This window comes from Camelus bactrianus, chromosome X, assembly GCF_048773025.1.
Source record: "Camelus bactrianus isolate YW-2024 breed Bactrian camel chromosome X, ASM4877302v1, whole genome shotgun sequence".
Lineage (NCBI taxonomy): Eukaryota > Metazoa > Chordata > Mammalia > Artiodactyla > Camelidae > Camelus > Camelus bactrianus.
In genome coordinates this window covers 14,260,690-14,276,605 of record NC_133575.1, presented here as the reverse complement: position 1 = coordinate 14,276,605, position 15,916 = coordinate 14,260,690, and the positions used below count along the sequence as shown (strand labels likewise).

General features: G+C 40.4%; 2 protein-coding genes across 14 annotated transcripts in view; both read left to right on the top strand.

The window, feature by feature from the left end:
- Positions 1 to 7,103, top strand: part of ADGRG2 (adhesion G protein-coupled receptor G2) — a 120,966-nt gene extending 113,863 nt beyond the window's left edge. For all 9 annotated transcript variants that reach the window (XM_074359781.1, XM_074359777.1, XM_074359775.1 and 6 more), the window contains 3 exons: positions 1,189 to 1,290; positions 2,286 to 2,438; positions 5,351 to 7,103. In XM_074359781.1, the coding sequence (XP_074215882.1) occupies positions 1,189 to 1,290; positions 2,286 to 2,438; positions 5,351 to 5,535 (440 nt within the window). In that variant the 3' untranslated portion in view covers positions 5,536 to 7,103. The remainder of the gene's footprint in view (positions 1 to 1,188; positions 1,291 to 2,285; positions 2,439 to 5,350) is intronic.
- A 1,813-nt stretch (positions 7,104 to 8,916) lies between these two features.
- PHKA2 (phosphorylase kinase regulatory subunit alpha 2) overlaps positions 8,917 to 15,916 on the top strand; it is a 74,359-nt gene continuing 67,359 nt past the window's right edge. For 2 of the 5 annotated variants that reach the window (XR_012504831.1, XR_012504830.1), the window contains exon 1: positions 8,930 to 9,320. Coding sequence is in view for 1 of the 5 variants with exons in the window: in XM_074359770.1 (XP_074215871.1) it covers positions 9,243 to 9,320 (78 nt within the window). In the remaining 4 variants the exon portion in view is untranslated. Of the gene's footprint in view, positions 9,321 to 15,916 lie in introns of all 5 variants that reach the window. The other 3 variants (XR_012504829.1, XM_074359770.1, XR_012504832.1) reach the window with 2 other exon arrangements.

Below are 15,916 nucleotides of genomic sequence, written 5' to 3'. Positions count from 1 at the left end.
AAGAGAACTCAGAATTCATCCACTCATTCAGCTAATATTTATTTGCTTTAAAAGCCTTGGGGAGTGGTAGCGATGGGGCTGGGTGGGGGTCCCTGTGCCTGCATGCGGTGGGGGGAGCCAGAGCCTAGGGCCCCTTTGAGAATGCCAGTGGAGAATTTCCTTGAACAGGTTAGAAGGAGGCTAGAAGGCAGACAAGGACATGGCTGCAGTGCCCCAGGTCTGGGAGGATGAGGGAAGGCCCGGGGAAGGAACATAGCTGTGGACTGGAGAGGAGGAATGAGGGATATGAGACAAAGGAGGAGATGGCATTTGCCAGAACTTGGAAATCAATTATACCTATGGAGGGATGGGGTGGTAGGAACTGGCAACTGAAATTAAAAAATGCACAGTGTGAGAACTGAGTTTCAGTTTTATTGGGGGACTTAATGAGGACTATAGTCTGGGAGACAGCCTCTTAGACAGCTCTGAGGAACGGCACTGGAGAGCTAAGCAGGGAGGTCAGTACATGTGTGATTTTGCAGAAGTGGGTACAGGCAGGCTCACGTCTCAGTAGAAGGTTGCTGCTAGTCATGAGGCACAGATACCTTAGTTAATGATTTTAGTGCTTTTCTAAGTGTGGGAAGATGCAAGAAAATAGATTCATAAAATTTTCTCCTGAAAATGTCTATTTGAAGGTCTGTTCTGCCAGTTTTCCCAGAGCACAGAGTGCCTCATTCCTGATCTGCATCCTGAACTTCTCTCAGGGTGTGTTGAAGTCAGTGACTACAGTGGCTAATGACTCAATCCTTGTAGAGTGGTGGCCAGCGACATCCTTTAGTTGGCAGAGCCTAGGTCTGAGCTGGCATCCTGGGTGGATGGCTTGAACTTCCAAACGTAGGAAAGGCCAAAGACAGGACGTGAGAGGTGAGACGGTGAGTTTAGTTTTGGAAATATGGAGTTATCATTCTTTTCATAAGCACTTTTTTTAATCTCACAGAGGGAGAGCCCCCCTCCCAGGATGCCTTGAGATAGCAAACTTTCCCAGGACTTTGTTTTTGTTTTTTTGTTTTGTTCTGTTTTGTTTTTCAGTTTACAAAATTTCACTTTGCCTATGGCTGCCAAAGATTTTATCTTTTGTGCAAAAGGAAGCTCGTAACATTCAGGTCTTAGTTTGAAATTCATTGTGTTATGGTTTTTCCCCTACCATAGGATTTTTCATATTCATCTTCTACTGTGTAGCAAAAGAGAATGTCAGAAAGCAGTGGAGGCGGTATCTGTGCTGTGGAAAGTTACGACTGGCTGAAAATTCTGGTAAAGATTTACTTTACTCTTTCTCCTTCTCTTAAATCTTGAGAAAAAGATTGTATAAGTTAAGATCCATAGCAATTAATGCTGAAGGGCTATCGAATCTGGAAATCAAGGAACAGAACCTGCTCAACAGAAAATATCCATTGTGAACATTAGGGGAAAAAAACCTAGTGAATTAAAAAATAATTACTCGTATCTGGGAACTTAGTGAGCGATAGAATTAATGGCCTAGTTGCTTCATGAATGAGGCAAGAGTGAAATTTTTAGAATTCATTTCCTTTTGAGCTCCTGTTTATCCAAAGTTATTTTTAATATTTACCTTCATAACTTTTTAAGTCTTGACTTGACCTGTTCTCCACAGATCCTGATCGTCAGTTGCATCATTTATTTGTTATTGGGCCAGTCTTTTTTTATAAGCTTTAGCATACATTTGGTTATTTTGAAGTTATTTTCAGGTATGCCCTGCTGGATTATAGACCAAATAGCTCATTTTTAAGAAAATAAGAAAAGTGAAGTACTCTTTGAAAAATGAAATTCCTTTTGCATGAATATTACCCATGTATAAAAACTCTGCAGTATTGCACAGATCTGGTTGCACAAGATCAGAAAATGGCAGTACCTAGAGTTCAATCATTTGCCTGGATTTAAAAGCCATTAGTCATCATAGCAGGTCGATTTGTGTTCTTGTGAAGACAGTCCTTGGCTCCGAATTATTACCCAATCCAGTGGATATTTATAGACACAATCAAATTAGCCTGGTCTTTAGTTCCAAGAGAATATAGGTTACTTTTAACTAGGCAATCATTTAAAGGACAAATGTAGACAGTCTTAAATGAAAATACATTTGATCACACTGCCTTGTGAAGTGCGGGATTCTCTGTACGATCTGGAAGTGAGAGAGGAGCTGTAGAACGAGTTACACTGTGATCTGTCTCCTGCACCTGACCTTCAACTTTCCTGCCCTGTGTTTCTGTAATGCTTATTTTACTCTGCTGCAGACTGGAGTAAAACTGCTACTAATGGTTTAAAGAAGCAAACTGTAAACCAAGGAGTCTCCAGCTCTTCAAATTCCTTACAGTCAAACAGTAACTCCACCCACTCTACCACGCTGCTAGTGAACAATGAGTGCTCAGGACTCATGAGCGGGAATGGTACGTATGTCTCAGTATAGTATTTCTTAAGCTCGCGTTTGTTTTACTAAAGTAGTTTTATCCTTTAATGGCATTTTTGCTAAGCAAAGTGAATAATTACATATATGACTAGTGGATCAAAATGTGGTTCCCTTATAAAAGAGTAAGTTTATTAATCCAAATTTATTCATTTTAGAGCAATTTTTTTAAGATTTAGGTTTTTTTAAGATTTAGTTTTTTATGATGGGAATTGATTGACAACCTAAAAGTTTTAATGTTGCAAATCCTGACTTAAGTATTGCCCAAAGACTTCAGTCCTATGCTATTTCTGTGCAAGCAGTACCTAAAATAGTCGGTAAGACTATATTGATTTTTAGTATATCTATAGTTATACACATCTTCAACACTTTTACACCTTCCTATTTTTTGCTTGCCTTGTTTGTTCATTCTTTTCCACAGTGTCACTGCCTTGTGACAGTGCCTAAATCCTCATGAATATATCAAATACTGAAAGATGAATTGTGACCAGTATTGGTGACCATATATGTATGTCTCAGATCATTGCCACTGTGCCTCCTTAACTCATTAACTCTGACATTTCTAGCCAAAACTCCCATTACGTTTTCTTTCTTTCATAAGACTGGGCTGTTCATTACTCATAAAAACTTATTTCTGTCTTCTTTGGCTTCTTAATATAGCTTTTGCATTTTTATAAAAACTTAAATTCTGCTGGTATACTTTCTCCTTCCTGGAGAATTTGCCTTTACTTATCATTTTAGAATATTAGTTATTTTCATGACAAATTCAAAGAAATTTGTTCTTTCAAGAAGGTTCATATACCTAACAAATAGTTTTCCAGCCTCTCATAGATGCAAGGTCCTACTGAGACTTTTAAATGCCAGACTTTTAAAATACAATAGAATGCCTCTAAATCGAGGCTTCTCAACCTTGGCACAGTAAACATTTGGGGCTAGATAACTCTTTGTTGTGGGGGTTTGTCCTGTGCATTTGGGGAGGTTTAGCAACATTCCCTGGTCTCCACCCACCAGATACCACTAGCACCCACCCACTCATCCCAAGCTGTGACAACTGAAAATGTCTTCTAATATTGTGAAATGTTCCCTGAGGGGTAAAATCCCCACCCGTTTATTGAGAACCATTGCTGCATAAGATGAGAAATAGCTGCCATGCGGCCTTAGCTCTTTACTGTAGATCCAGGGGGAGAGCTGGGCTCTAGGCCACATGGCTCTATCAGGAATGACTCAGTGTAGGCAAACAGAGTAGAGGCAGTGACAATCAAGGCTGTTTAATAAGTTAGAGTGAGAAACCAGTTCCAAGTAGAGAAATCAGAGGTGTGAGCTAAGTCATCAAGAATCCTAAGAATCCCAACAAATCAGTAAAGCCTACTGCTTTGGATAGAAGTGTTTGAAGCTCTTAAAGCCAGATTTTTCCATATTCTAGAAAGAACTCAGGGATAACACCTCACTTGCCTAGGCTATCAGTATGTTGCCGTCCTTCGGGGACTCGGATTCAATGAAAGCAGCACATTTTGCACAGCTGTTTGACATGGCTGATTTGACACAGCTGTTTCTGTTGGCTGACAGTGAGGGTGGGGTTATTTTAAGCCACCAAAATGGCCACATGTTTAATATCAGGTAACCTGCACATTGGATGGACATCACTGACTCCTCAGTCCACACATCAGGATCTGGGATGGAAGAGAGAAAAAGAAGCTGGAAGTTCAATGGTGTGTTTATTATACCAGGTCAAATGGTTCCTGCACCAAAATGTCCTCAAACGAAAATGCCGAAGTCAGGACAGCAGCCTCAGACAGTTGCATGCCCTACTTGAGCTATGCCCAGAAATGGAGCTGTGTTAACCATATCCATCACCTGTTTGTGTGACACTACATATTTCAGTTATGTGCTAGGGGCTTGGCTACCAGCAGCCATCTCACTCAGTACACAGGACCACAGGCTCAGTTTGGAAGAAACATCACATGTTGACTCTGCCACTTCTGAGCCATGTAACCTTGAGCAAAGCACTTTCTGAAACCTTAGTTTCATCGTCTGTGAAATAGGGGTAATAATAGGGCTCATCCTGTCGGATAATAAATGAGATAATAAAGTTCTCAGCACTTATTATTAGTATAATTGTGGCATGAACTAGCAATGGGCTTGTTATTCAGCTTTCTACGTTGTCTTCAAATGGTGTAATGGTCAGAAAGATAGTGCCAAGTAGCTAGAGGGTCCCAACGGCTGTGTCCACCCCCCCCAACACACACACACACACACACACACACACACACACACACACAATTCAGGGCCTGCTTGGGCTGGAGGAGGCCCAGCTGCTCCCTAGCCTGGACTCTGAGGTTGGAGTTGATAGTTTCCTCTTGGGAATCAGTTGTATCCTGATTTAATCAGAGGGCTGGTTTAGTCTACGAGAGACAATTTTTTTCTTTCCAGGACTGTTGTCACTCTGGGTTTCTCTGTACAAACTTTTATTTTGTAGGAATCTTAGGGAATCAAGAATGGTATAAGAGATCTCTGTTAACTTTTGGGGGAGATCAGAATATTACCTTAGATTATTTTACACATATGCTACTATTTGAAGTCAATATATGTTCAACCAGAGTTAGGAAACAGGCCTTTTAAAATCTAATATACTGCTTGGCTTCATATTTTGACCATTTAATTTTTTTTAAGTTGCCATAGAGACCTGGTTTCTGAATCATTCTCCAATTTTTTTTTTTTTGCTTATTTTAAGTGACCTTAGGAAAGGAATGAAAAGTAAATATGACAATATATCAGTTTTTTAAGAAAAAAAGACATGTGCATGTGTGTACTTAAGAAGAAAGTGATGTTTAAGTTTGTTTATTTTTTAAATGCTTTCTGTGGATACTTCCACTGGTTTTGTTTTTCCTCATACAGGGAATGCTTCTACAGAGAAGAATGGTGTTTCCTTCAATGTTCAGAACGGAGATGTGTGCCTTCATGATTTCACTGGAAAACAGCACATGTTTAACGAGAAAGAAGATTCCTGCAATGGTAAAAGCCGTATTGCTCTAAGAAGGACTTCAAAGCGGGGAAGCTTACATTTTATTGAGCAAATGTGATTCCTTTTCTGAAAATCAAAGCATGTTGCTTGACAGTGTGAAAATGTCCAGTTTTACCTTTTACATAATGTGAGTTGTATGAAAATCAACTAATTTTATACTCAGCAACCTCTGGCGGAACATAAGCTAATTGAGGGCAATGGTTACTATTGGAAGAGGAAACCAAAACATTATACCATGGTTCTTAGACTTTTGTGATTTGGTTTCTTATCCTTCATTTTAAAAGAAGATTGATTTTAAACAACACACTAAGAATAAGACTCATTTTAAAAAAATCAAAGTAGTTCATTTCCAGCCCCATTTACAGAGGCTGAGTTATCTTTGATAACATCATATAAAGCCACTGTTGACTTCAGCCTGCTGGTGAGTTTCGCTGTGCATGCCTTTGTTGTAAATAAGCTAAATTCTAGTGACCCCACATGTCAAAAATCTTACTTCCACATTTTTGGTATTTATTTTCTACTGTGTAAATTTCTTTCTTTGTAGAATCGTGGTTGTGTTGTTGTGTCTAATGTGATAATTCAGAAAATCTTTGCTGGTTCAGTGAATTCTAAAGTTCCTTTTGGAGACTGTATGGGATATGAAATACAGGAACTTCTTGGAAATCTAGAAATGACGCCAGCCAGACTGGAAAAATGTAAGCAGACAGTGCCACAATTAGCTCATACAGTGCCTTGGAGTGAGTTAGAAAAAGGTGGGCAGACACAGCCCAATGGGCTCATGATTTGGCAGGCAGAGTGGGGGCCATATTTTAGCCCCATTCACCCGTTTGGGTGTACCCTTGTTCAGGGTACAACCTGTACAACTGTACACAGCATCTAATACAGTTACCTGTCTCCTATCATCATCCCTAATCATCAGTTTATGGAATCTGCACCAAGATGTTTAGCTTAATGCCTTGGTCACAGAGAGGGATGGAACTGTAATCTTGACCATATGGCAGGAAAATTGTGAATGTAGAGGAGATACATACACTGCCACTTCCCAAATCCCCAGAGCCTTTCAGAAAAGGGGAGTTAGAGTCATATTACTTTTTAAAAGAGATGTACATAAGGCAAAAAAAAATCATATTGCTGTTCTTTAAAAGGCAACTGCATGGTACTTTGTTGATTATTATGACTGGTACACTCTGGCCAGCCAGAGCTATAATTATTTTTCAAAATAATTGTCTTGAAGAATGTATAGTGACAAGGGGGAGCAGCTATTGGGAACAGTGAACTATCCTGCAATGCTATTGTTTCCATACATGTCAAACCCTGATTGCTCCTAGTCATAGTGGGTCTATCTTGCTTCCCACCTACAGCTGCTTGAGCAGTGCCTCAAGTGTGTCCTTATTAGGAACATTTCAAAACCCTTTAGTTAGGTCTTTCACTAAGGTTCCCTTGCATATATTTCAAGTGAATGTTGTATCCCAGACTAACCATAATAATAATGTAATACACTTCTGTGAGTGCTGATTTGTCTTTGCAATATTTCTTCTCCAATTTATTTAATTGCCTTGTATTTATATGTTAGAATCAACAAAAATGTTAAAATCGCCAAAATAAATTCGCAGTTAAGTCCTTTAAGTTTGAGAACTTTCACAAAAAGAAAACGTTTGTGATCTCTTTCCCTGGCGGTGGAGCATGGAAGCAATTGGACCGGCCTGATGAAGACAAACTGAACAGTAACCTCCTTTGGCAGGCAGCCAGACCACAGCAAATTCTGCATGGTCAGGGCACATCACATGGATTGTTGTATTATTTAAGAGCCAATAGCAAGAAAACAAAAAGCATGTGAGATGATGGATTTGGTTGAGTGACACAGATTTACGTTATGGAATTTCTAAAATGAACTTGGTTAAGGACCATACATAGGGGACCCAGCTGAGCAGGACTCATTTTCTTTCATTCATTCATTCAGTACTGAGCTACAACTATATGTTCAACACTGTACCAGGCACAGGAGGAGATACCAAAGACTGTTTCAATGAGTAATTTATAATCTAGTTAGAAAAACATGACACACATGAAAACAGTAACAATATGAGGCAATACATTATTGTCAAATGATGATGAAAACAGCTATGATTTATGAAGTACTTTTTCATGAGCCAAGCTTGGTGGTAAGTGATTTATATTTATCCTCTTGAGCATAACCACCCTAGGAGGTAGGTGCTATTACTACCCCCATTTTACAAATGAGAACATTGAATTTCAAACAGCTAGAACAGCATGCCAAAGCTCACACCACTTGTAAATGACAGAACTGGAATTTGAACTCGGTTGGAACTGACTCCAAGATCTAAATTCTTACTAAAGAAATTGTCATGGGAATTCAGAGTATGGGGAGGGCTAATAGGGAAAATTTGGGCTGGCCCTTAAAGACAGGCTTCAGATAGGCAAGGAGGTGGAGGAAAAAGCTTACTGGGTCAAGCATACAGTAAATGCATGGAGACTAGCAAAGGGCTTGTGGAAACCATTATATTAGGCGAGCAGTCCACTGGAATTCACATGGGACCAGATTTTGGTGGAAAATTAATACTGGGCAGAAAATTGTAAAAGTTGTAGGTAATTATCAGCCACGAGAAACTAATGCCAAGTTTCAAGTTGTAGGCCTGGAGATGGACTGCAGGTCAGGCCCACTGAGCTTCTCCTAGGTGGCTAGGGGCGAGGCCGCAGGCGCAGGGGATAGCTGGGGGGCACTACCCTGTCCAGTCGGCCACTTTGCCTTTCCCGCTGGGCCACACTACTCTGCTTCCGCACGAGGGCAGAGACGCGACCAGGGGCAGAGCTAAGATTCTGGCCCGCGGAGGGGCGCCCAGGCGATCGCGATGGGCGAGCTTATTTCTCCCACCTCTGGTGAGGTTAGTAGCCCAACTGGGAGCGTTCTGCTCCGCGGGGGCGGGGGCGGGGGCGGCGGCGGAGCTAGAGGGCCGGGCCGGGGATGGGGTTGTGAGCTCATCTCAGGGCGGGGCGGGACCTCTAGCGACCGAGCGTGTTTAGGGGCGTTTTGGGCCCCTAGTGCAACCGTCCCCCGAACCTTGCTCCACGGCCCCGGCTCCGCGGGTTCCGCTCTGCGCCGCGGGCGGGTCCAGGGGGGCGGGTCCAGGGCGTCCAGGTGCCCGCGACGGAAGGGCCTGTTTCAATAGCCCCGGCTAAGGTTGGGGGGCGGCGCAGAGGTAGGAGGCTCAGAGAGACAAACTGATTCCCGCCCGGAGCTAGGTTCTCCGCTGCTCTTGCGGGCAACCTCGTTTTCCTTCCCCCGGGGCCCGCGACTCGGAGGGTTCCGTACTGCGGCGGAGGCGTGGCCGGGGGCGGGGCTGCGAGTGGGCTGCGGCAGGCGGGTTGGATAGGGTTGGCTGACTGCCCGAAGACAAAAAAGGCTCGACGAGGGCATAGTCGCTCCACACCCGGAACCAAGTTACGCGCTTCTCCCGCGGGGCCGCCCGGGACGCACGAGCGTCGGTAGCGCGGCGGGCCTGGTCAAGGCGGGGCCGCCATAGCGCCAGCCCCTGTATCCGCCCCCGCGCCTTTCAGCCGTAAGAAACTAGTTGGCTCGTTTTCCATTCATACTTAGATTCTGTCATTTAAAGAAGTCCCTACCTCTTACCACCGGGCTCCCTCCTGAGAACTGCCCGAGGCTCTGAGTGCTTGGGAACCAGACCCGCTAGGTGGCCGCACCTCCACGCAGCAGGTCGAACGCCACGGCCCGGGAGCATAGCGGAGATGAGGAGCAGGAGCAACTCCGGGGTCCGCTTGGACGGATACGCACGGCTGGTGCAGCAAACCATCCTGTGTTACCAGGTAAGGAGGGACCCCTAAGTGCCCTCTCAAGGCATTTATTCTACTACCCAGCCCCCTCTTGTATTCTGAGACTGCAGTTCAGAGGTTTCCTCTTTAAATCTAGTCCTTGCTGGCCGTTGTTAACTCCCCACCTCCATTACCACCCCGTCCACTTTACGAGTCAGAGGACCGAAGGGCTGTGCGGCTACGCTTTACAGAATTCTTTGACCACTGTTTGGGATCAAAGATATAAAGAGCCCCGTGGGTGCGCTGGGTACAAAATGCATCTTTTTGCACTGACTCTGCTTCTTTTGGATCGAGGAGGTGTGTGTAGGTTGAACAGAGCACACTGAATGAGGATGGTGAACTCTGGACTGGGAGGACAGTAGACAGGAGTGAAGAAGCTCCCGAGGTCTGCATCTCACTCCGGGTGTGGGGCGACTGCTGCTGTCCCACTCTTGTTAGAGACTACCTTCTAGGGCTTTAGGGCTTACTCTGGTTGCTATTTTACAGATGAGAAAACTGAGGGCCAAAAAAGTTACTGCGGGTAGTAGGGTCAGACCCAAACGTAGGTTTTGCTCCCAAGTTGAAGGGAATCTGTGAAGCTGCCCATGTTGTCTGGCTCCTGTTTTTTATTACCGGCTAAGGTTTTATGTGGGCCCATCGTGTAAGACCACTGGACTATTTTTATTCCTAGTGAAGACAACAGCTATGTTGCTTGCCCTTAATCAACAGCAACTATTTATAGGACCTCCATGTCAGAGAAGGAAGGAAGGGGCATTCTACGGTTAGATGCCTGGCCTTCAAGATGGGAGCCATGGTCACTCGCAAGCCAGTGACCGTTTTCCCTTTAGTCAGTTTCTTAGCCTTGTTTCTTCATTCAGGAAATATTTATTGTGTATCTATTATGTGCAAGGCACTCTGTTGCTGGGCTTACAAAGAAGAATAAACGCTTGCAGTGCAGTGAGATGTATACGTAGGAAATAGGTCCAGAGTCCCTTGTCTGAAGTTCTTGGGGCCAGATGTGGTTTGCAAGTCAGAAATGTTTGGATTTTAGGGAGGTAGTATACATATATATTCTCTAGTAACTGCAGTGGAGTCTGGCAGCACCCCTTAATCAAACACATGATTACTTTCCACATCAGAATATGAATATTCACACTGAGTAGGAAAATTAAAGACTGAATATAGTTTCACATCAGTTCAGGTCACCTTTTGCCACCAAACAAGCTTGCTGCAAACTTATGAAAACACTTTAAATTTTCAGAGTATACTGGCTTTTGAAATTGCACGTGAGGACTGTGGTCCTTATTTGTGGGTGCTTAGCCCAGTTTGGGGAGCAGGGAGGAGTCCTGGAAGAGATGACGTTCAAGTTGAGAACTGAAGGAGGAGTAGGCAGGCAAATGGGGGTGATCTGGTGATTTTTTTCCCTTCCTCTTTGGAATATAATTACTTTCACAAAGTGTTTTAAAATTCAAGTTGAAAATCCTTTCCCTTCACTACTGTGGTGGAAGGAGCTTTAAGGAGAACTGATCAAGCTTGGTTCTTGTGTCACACCCAGGTTTGAAGCTCTGCCTTGAACAGTTTGGGTGAGTTTTACCCAACCTCTCTGAGTCCATGCTCTTATCTATAAAATGGGGATAATAACACCTGCCTCCCTCGAGGTATTGTGAAGAAAAGATGAGTGCCCAGTGTGTTACCTGGCCCTCAGTAGGCAATTAGTAAATAGTGAGTGCTGTTGTGGTGTTATGACTTTGATAGAGGCCACACATACCCAGGCCACAAGTCCTCGCCTCACCACCCTGGCCCATGATGCTCCCTTTCCTGAATGCCCTGTTACAGCTACTAATTGCTCTCTGGTCTTTGAACATAATTATGTCTTCCCATTGATGCGGTGAGATTCTTAAGCACAGAGACCTCATCAGTTTTGTTCCTTTTGCATCAAGCAGTGCTCTCAGCACATGAAAAGTACCCTTATGTCCTTGTTGATAAAATAGTTTCTGCAGGCTCTGAGCCATCTTAGTGACCCAGCTATTGATCCAAGCTTACCTTCCCCCAGGAGCAAAAGAACTGTCTTCCCATTAAAGCAAATCTGCAGCATTGGACTTTCCTCTCCAACATTTTAATGATTAAAAAAAATTTGTCTGCGCCTTTAGTTATATTTATTTTGGGAGTAGTTGGTGATAAGCCCTCATGTTTGCCCTGTTTTTCCCTTCCTGACTTAATAGTCAAGCTCTTCTGGTTAACCAGAACACTCCAAGTACGGTTCTGCTGGGAAATCCATGAGTCTGCACGTGCAGAGTCGCATTCCTTCCCACCTTCCCCCACCCGGCCCCCACCCCGCTCCAACAACTAGTCTTCACAGGTGTAGTGCCCTAATCCATTTAGCACCTCGTTGTCTTCTGAGTGATCCTAGGCAGGTCACCTCTCCCCTCTGTAAAAATGAATGAGCAATTTTGTGCTGTGCGTATTTTACCACAATAAAAATATTGAGTGGTTTCTAAAGTTTGTTCTATCTCCCAGCTCCTGTAGATATGCGCAGATGCTTATGAGGCATTTTTCAATGTCAGCTGTTACAAACGTTGACCTCTGTTTCTGATTTGCTTTTTTTAATTGAAGTATAGTTGATTTACAATATTATGTTAGTTTCAGTTGTGATAACTTGGTGATTCAGTATTTTTATAGATTATATTCCACTTAAAGTTATTACAAAATAAGGGCTATATTTCCCTGTGCTATACAATATATCATTGTAGCTTATTTATTTTATACATAGTACTTTTACCTCTTAATCCCCTCCTCCTGTCTTGCCTCTCCCCCTCCCCTCTCCCCACTAGTAATTATTAACTTGTTCTCTTTTTGTGTGTCTGTTTCTGTTTTGTTATATTCATTTATTTGCTTTTTTTTTAGATTCCACATATAAGTGATAACATACAATATTTGTCTTTCTCTGTCTGGCTTATTTCACTAAACAATATTCTGTAAGTCCACCCATGTTGTTGCAAATAGCAGAATTTCATTCTTTTTTATGGCTGAGTAGTGGTCCATTGTGTGTGTGTGTGTGTGTTTGTGTGTGTGTATCACATCTTCTTTATCCATTCATCTGTTGATGGACACTTAGGTTGCTTCCATATTTTGGATATTGTAAATAATGCTGCTATGAACATTGGGATGTACATATCTTTTCTAATTACTGTTTTTGTTTTCTTCAGATATATACCCAGGAGTGGAAGTGCTGGATTATACAGTAATTCTGTTTTTAGTTTTTTGAGGTCCATACTGTTTTTCATAGTGGCTGCACCAATTTACATTCCCATCAGCAGTATATCAGGATTCCCTTTTTTCCACATCCTTGCCAATATTTGTTATTTGTGTTCTTTTTGATGATAGCCATTCTGACAGGTATGAAGTGATATCTCATTGTGATTTTGATTGGCATTTCTCTGATGATTAGTGATGTTGAGCTCTTTAAACTGAGATCAACTTACATTGATTTCACTTATTGGCAATCATTTAGCATTAAGTATATCAAACTCATAATCATTTGTTAGAGGTAATGGTATGTTCATATCAGCTAGCATGTCAACTAATTCCTTTTCCTGTGTCTGTGAAAGAGAATTTTTTCCATTAGTTATTTGCCAAATGTACTTACTGCTAAATATTATTTGAATCTTTAAGGCAAAGAAGGGAAGGGCTATATTTACAAAAGGATCCTTTTTGCAGGATTGGTTTTGAATATATGGAGAGTATAAATATATACTCTAGGGAGTATCTTCAAATATGTGTTGACTTAAAAAATAAAAAAAGAAATTCCTAGATTTATTTTGGCCTAGATAAGAAATAATAAGTTTGTACATTTCTTCAATATCAGCTGTTATAAGGTTCCTTCAAAAAAGTGTTACGTTCAAAGTGGTGATAAGAGAATATGGATCAGAAAGAAAAATAATGAGCAAGGCAGTGTTCACTATAACTGCAAGTTATTTGGTATAAAAAGCAGATAATTAAGAGACCAGGACAGTAAGTAAATTTAAAGTGAGGAGAATGGGATAACTAAAACATGCAATATGGAACAAATAGTAGTAATAATAAAGACTAGTTTGGGGGAAGGTTAAAAGAAGATATAATTAAATACTGGAAAATAATAACATGGCAGAAGAATGGGAGGAGACTGGAGTTAAACCTGTTTTTTTTTTTTTTTAATTTTAAAGATGTATGTGTATAAGAGACAAACCTAAAACAGAAGATACTGAAAGTTTGAATGTAATTTAGTGGGATAAGATATACTAGGAAAATGCTAACCAAAAAGAAGTTGGTGTAATTATACTTACATCAAACAGAAGATTCTGAAATTTTAAAAATTCTATTATTAAGAATAAAAAATGTAAAAAAAAGAATAAAAAATGTTATCACCAGATGATGAAAGAATAATTCACCAAAAACTAAAGCAATTCTAAACCCATAGAATACTAACACTAATACTAACAGCTTTAAAATACATAAAGCAAAACTTGACTTAATTGTTAACAAATCCATAATCAGAGTGGGAGTTTAAAATTCCCTTCTCTGAGATACTGATGTATCAAATAAATAAATAGGACATAGAAAATGTGAGCACTTCCATAAGAAACAAACTTGATCAAGTATATACATTAGAATCTTGTGCCCCACCAACAGACAATACTTATTCGTTTTAACCTTGCAAAGTATATTTTTCAGAAATTGATGACAAATTAAGGTATAAAGGAAATCTCAAAAAATACTAAAGAATCAACTTTATGCACACCACATTTTTTGGGCAAAATGCAAGAAAATTAGAGAGCAATAACAAATAACTGCTAAAGCCTCCCCCCCCAAAAATGTTTGAAATCTTACTAAGCCCACTTCTAAACATATCTAAATAGATCACAGATATATGTGTCATGTATATATATATATATATATATATATATATATATATATATATATATATATATAATGTCATATATCTAAGAAGAAATTATAATGGAAATTATGAAATATTTAGAACTGAATGAAAACAAAAGCATTCCAAATACCATTTTATGGGATATAGCTAAAGTGGGATTTGAAGAGAAATTTGTATCATGAAATGTATAATTAGAAAAGAAGGAAGATTTAAAAATTAATGACCTCAAATTGAGAAAAAGACAACAGTGTACCCAAGAAAATAGATGAAAGGAAATAATAAAGACAGGACCAACAATTAATGTAATATAAAATAGATAATAAAGATTGACAAAACCAAAAGCTAATTGTTTTGAAAAGGCTAATAAAAAGGCAAACTTTTGTCAGGGTTGATGGAGGGATGGGAAAAGGGACAAATAAACAGTATTAGGAGAAAATGGGAAAATACTATGAATAATTTTGGCAGTAAATTTTTTTTATTGAAGTATAAATACAGTGGTTTACAATGTTGTGTTAACTTCTGGTGTACAGCATAGTAATTCACTTATACATATATATATTCCTTTTAATATTCTTTTTCATTATAGGCTATTACAAGGTATTGAATATAGTTCCCTGTGCCATACAGTAGAACCTTGCTGTTTATCCATTTTACATATGGTAGTTAGTATCTGCAAATCCCAAATTCCCAATTTATCCCTCCATCACCTCCCCTTCCCTCCTGGTAACCACAATTTTGTTTTCTGTCTGTGAATCTGTTTCTGTTTTGTAAATAAGTTCATTTGTCTGATTTTTTTTAGATTCCATGTATAAGTGATATATGATATTCTTCTTTCTCTTTCTTGCTTACTTCACTTAGTATGACAGTCTCCAGATTCATCCATGTTGCTGCAAATGTTATTTTATTTTTCATGGCTGAGTAGTATTCCAGTGTGTATGTATGTGTGTGTGTGTGTGTATGTATCTTTTTTATTCAATCATCTGTCTGTAGGCATTTAGATTGCTTCCACGTCTTGGCTATTTGGCAGTAAATTTGAAAACATAAATGACAGTTTTCTAGATAAGTGTTACCAATGTCAACTCAAGAAAAAATTACATCCTAATTAAACTGTAACCATTAAAGAGATTGAATTAGTCAAAAAAAAAATCCTAGTTCAAGATGAGTTTAGGACCAAGAAACATTTAGAGGTTTATTTATTCATTCATCTTTGAAGGCTAAGGAATTTGGCTTTTATTCTGAGTAGAAAGGGAAACCCTGAGAGGGCTTTGAGCAGAGGAATGACATCATCTGAATGAGGTTTGGAAAGAATCACTCCACCGGCTGCATAGAATATTGACTATAAGGGGTCAAAATGCAAAGCAGAATGACCAGTTAGGAAGCTTCTACAATTGGAGCATGATGGCTCAGACAAGGTTGGTTCCAATAGAGACAGACAGGAATGGTGGAATTTGGGGGAAATTTTGAAGATGGAGACAAGTTTTATTGGTGGATTGAGTGTAAGGAAAGTAATTCAAGGAGTATCAGATGAATGAAAGGCTGATAATGGGTCAAAGTCAAGTAGCAACAAGACTGAGAGTTGACCATTAGGTTGGTGGAAGTCATTGGTGATCTTGTCAAGCAGCTTATGTGAATGTTAGAGGCAAAAATTGGTTGAAGTGAGCTCAAGAGATAATGGAGGAACACAAACTAAAGA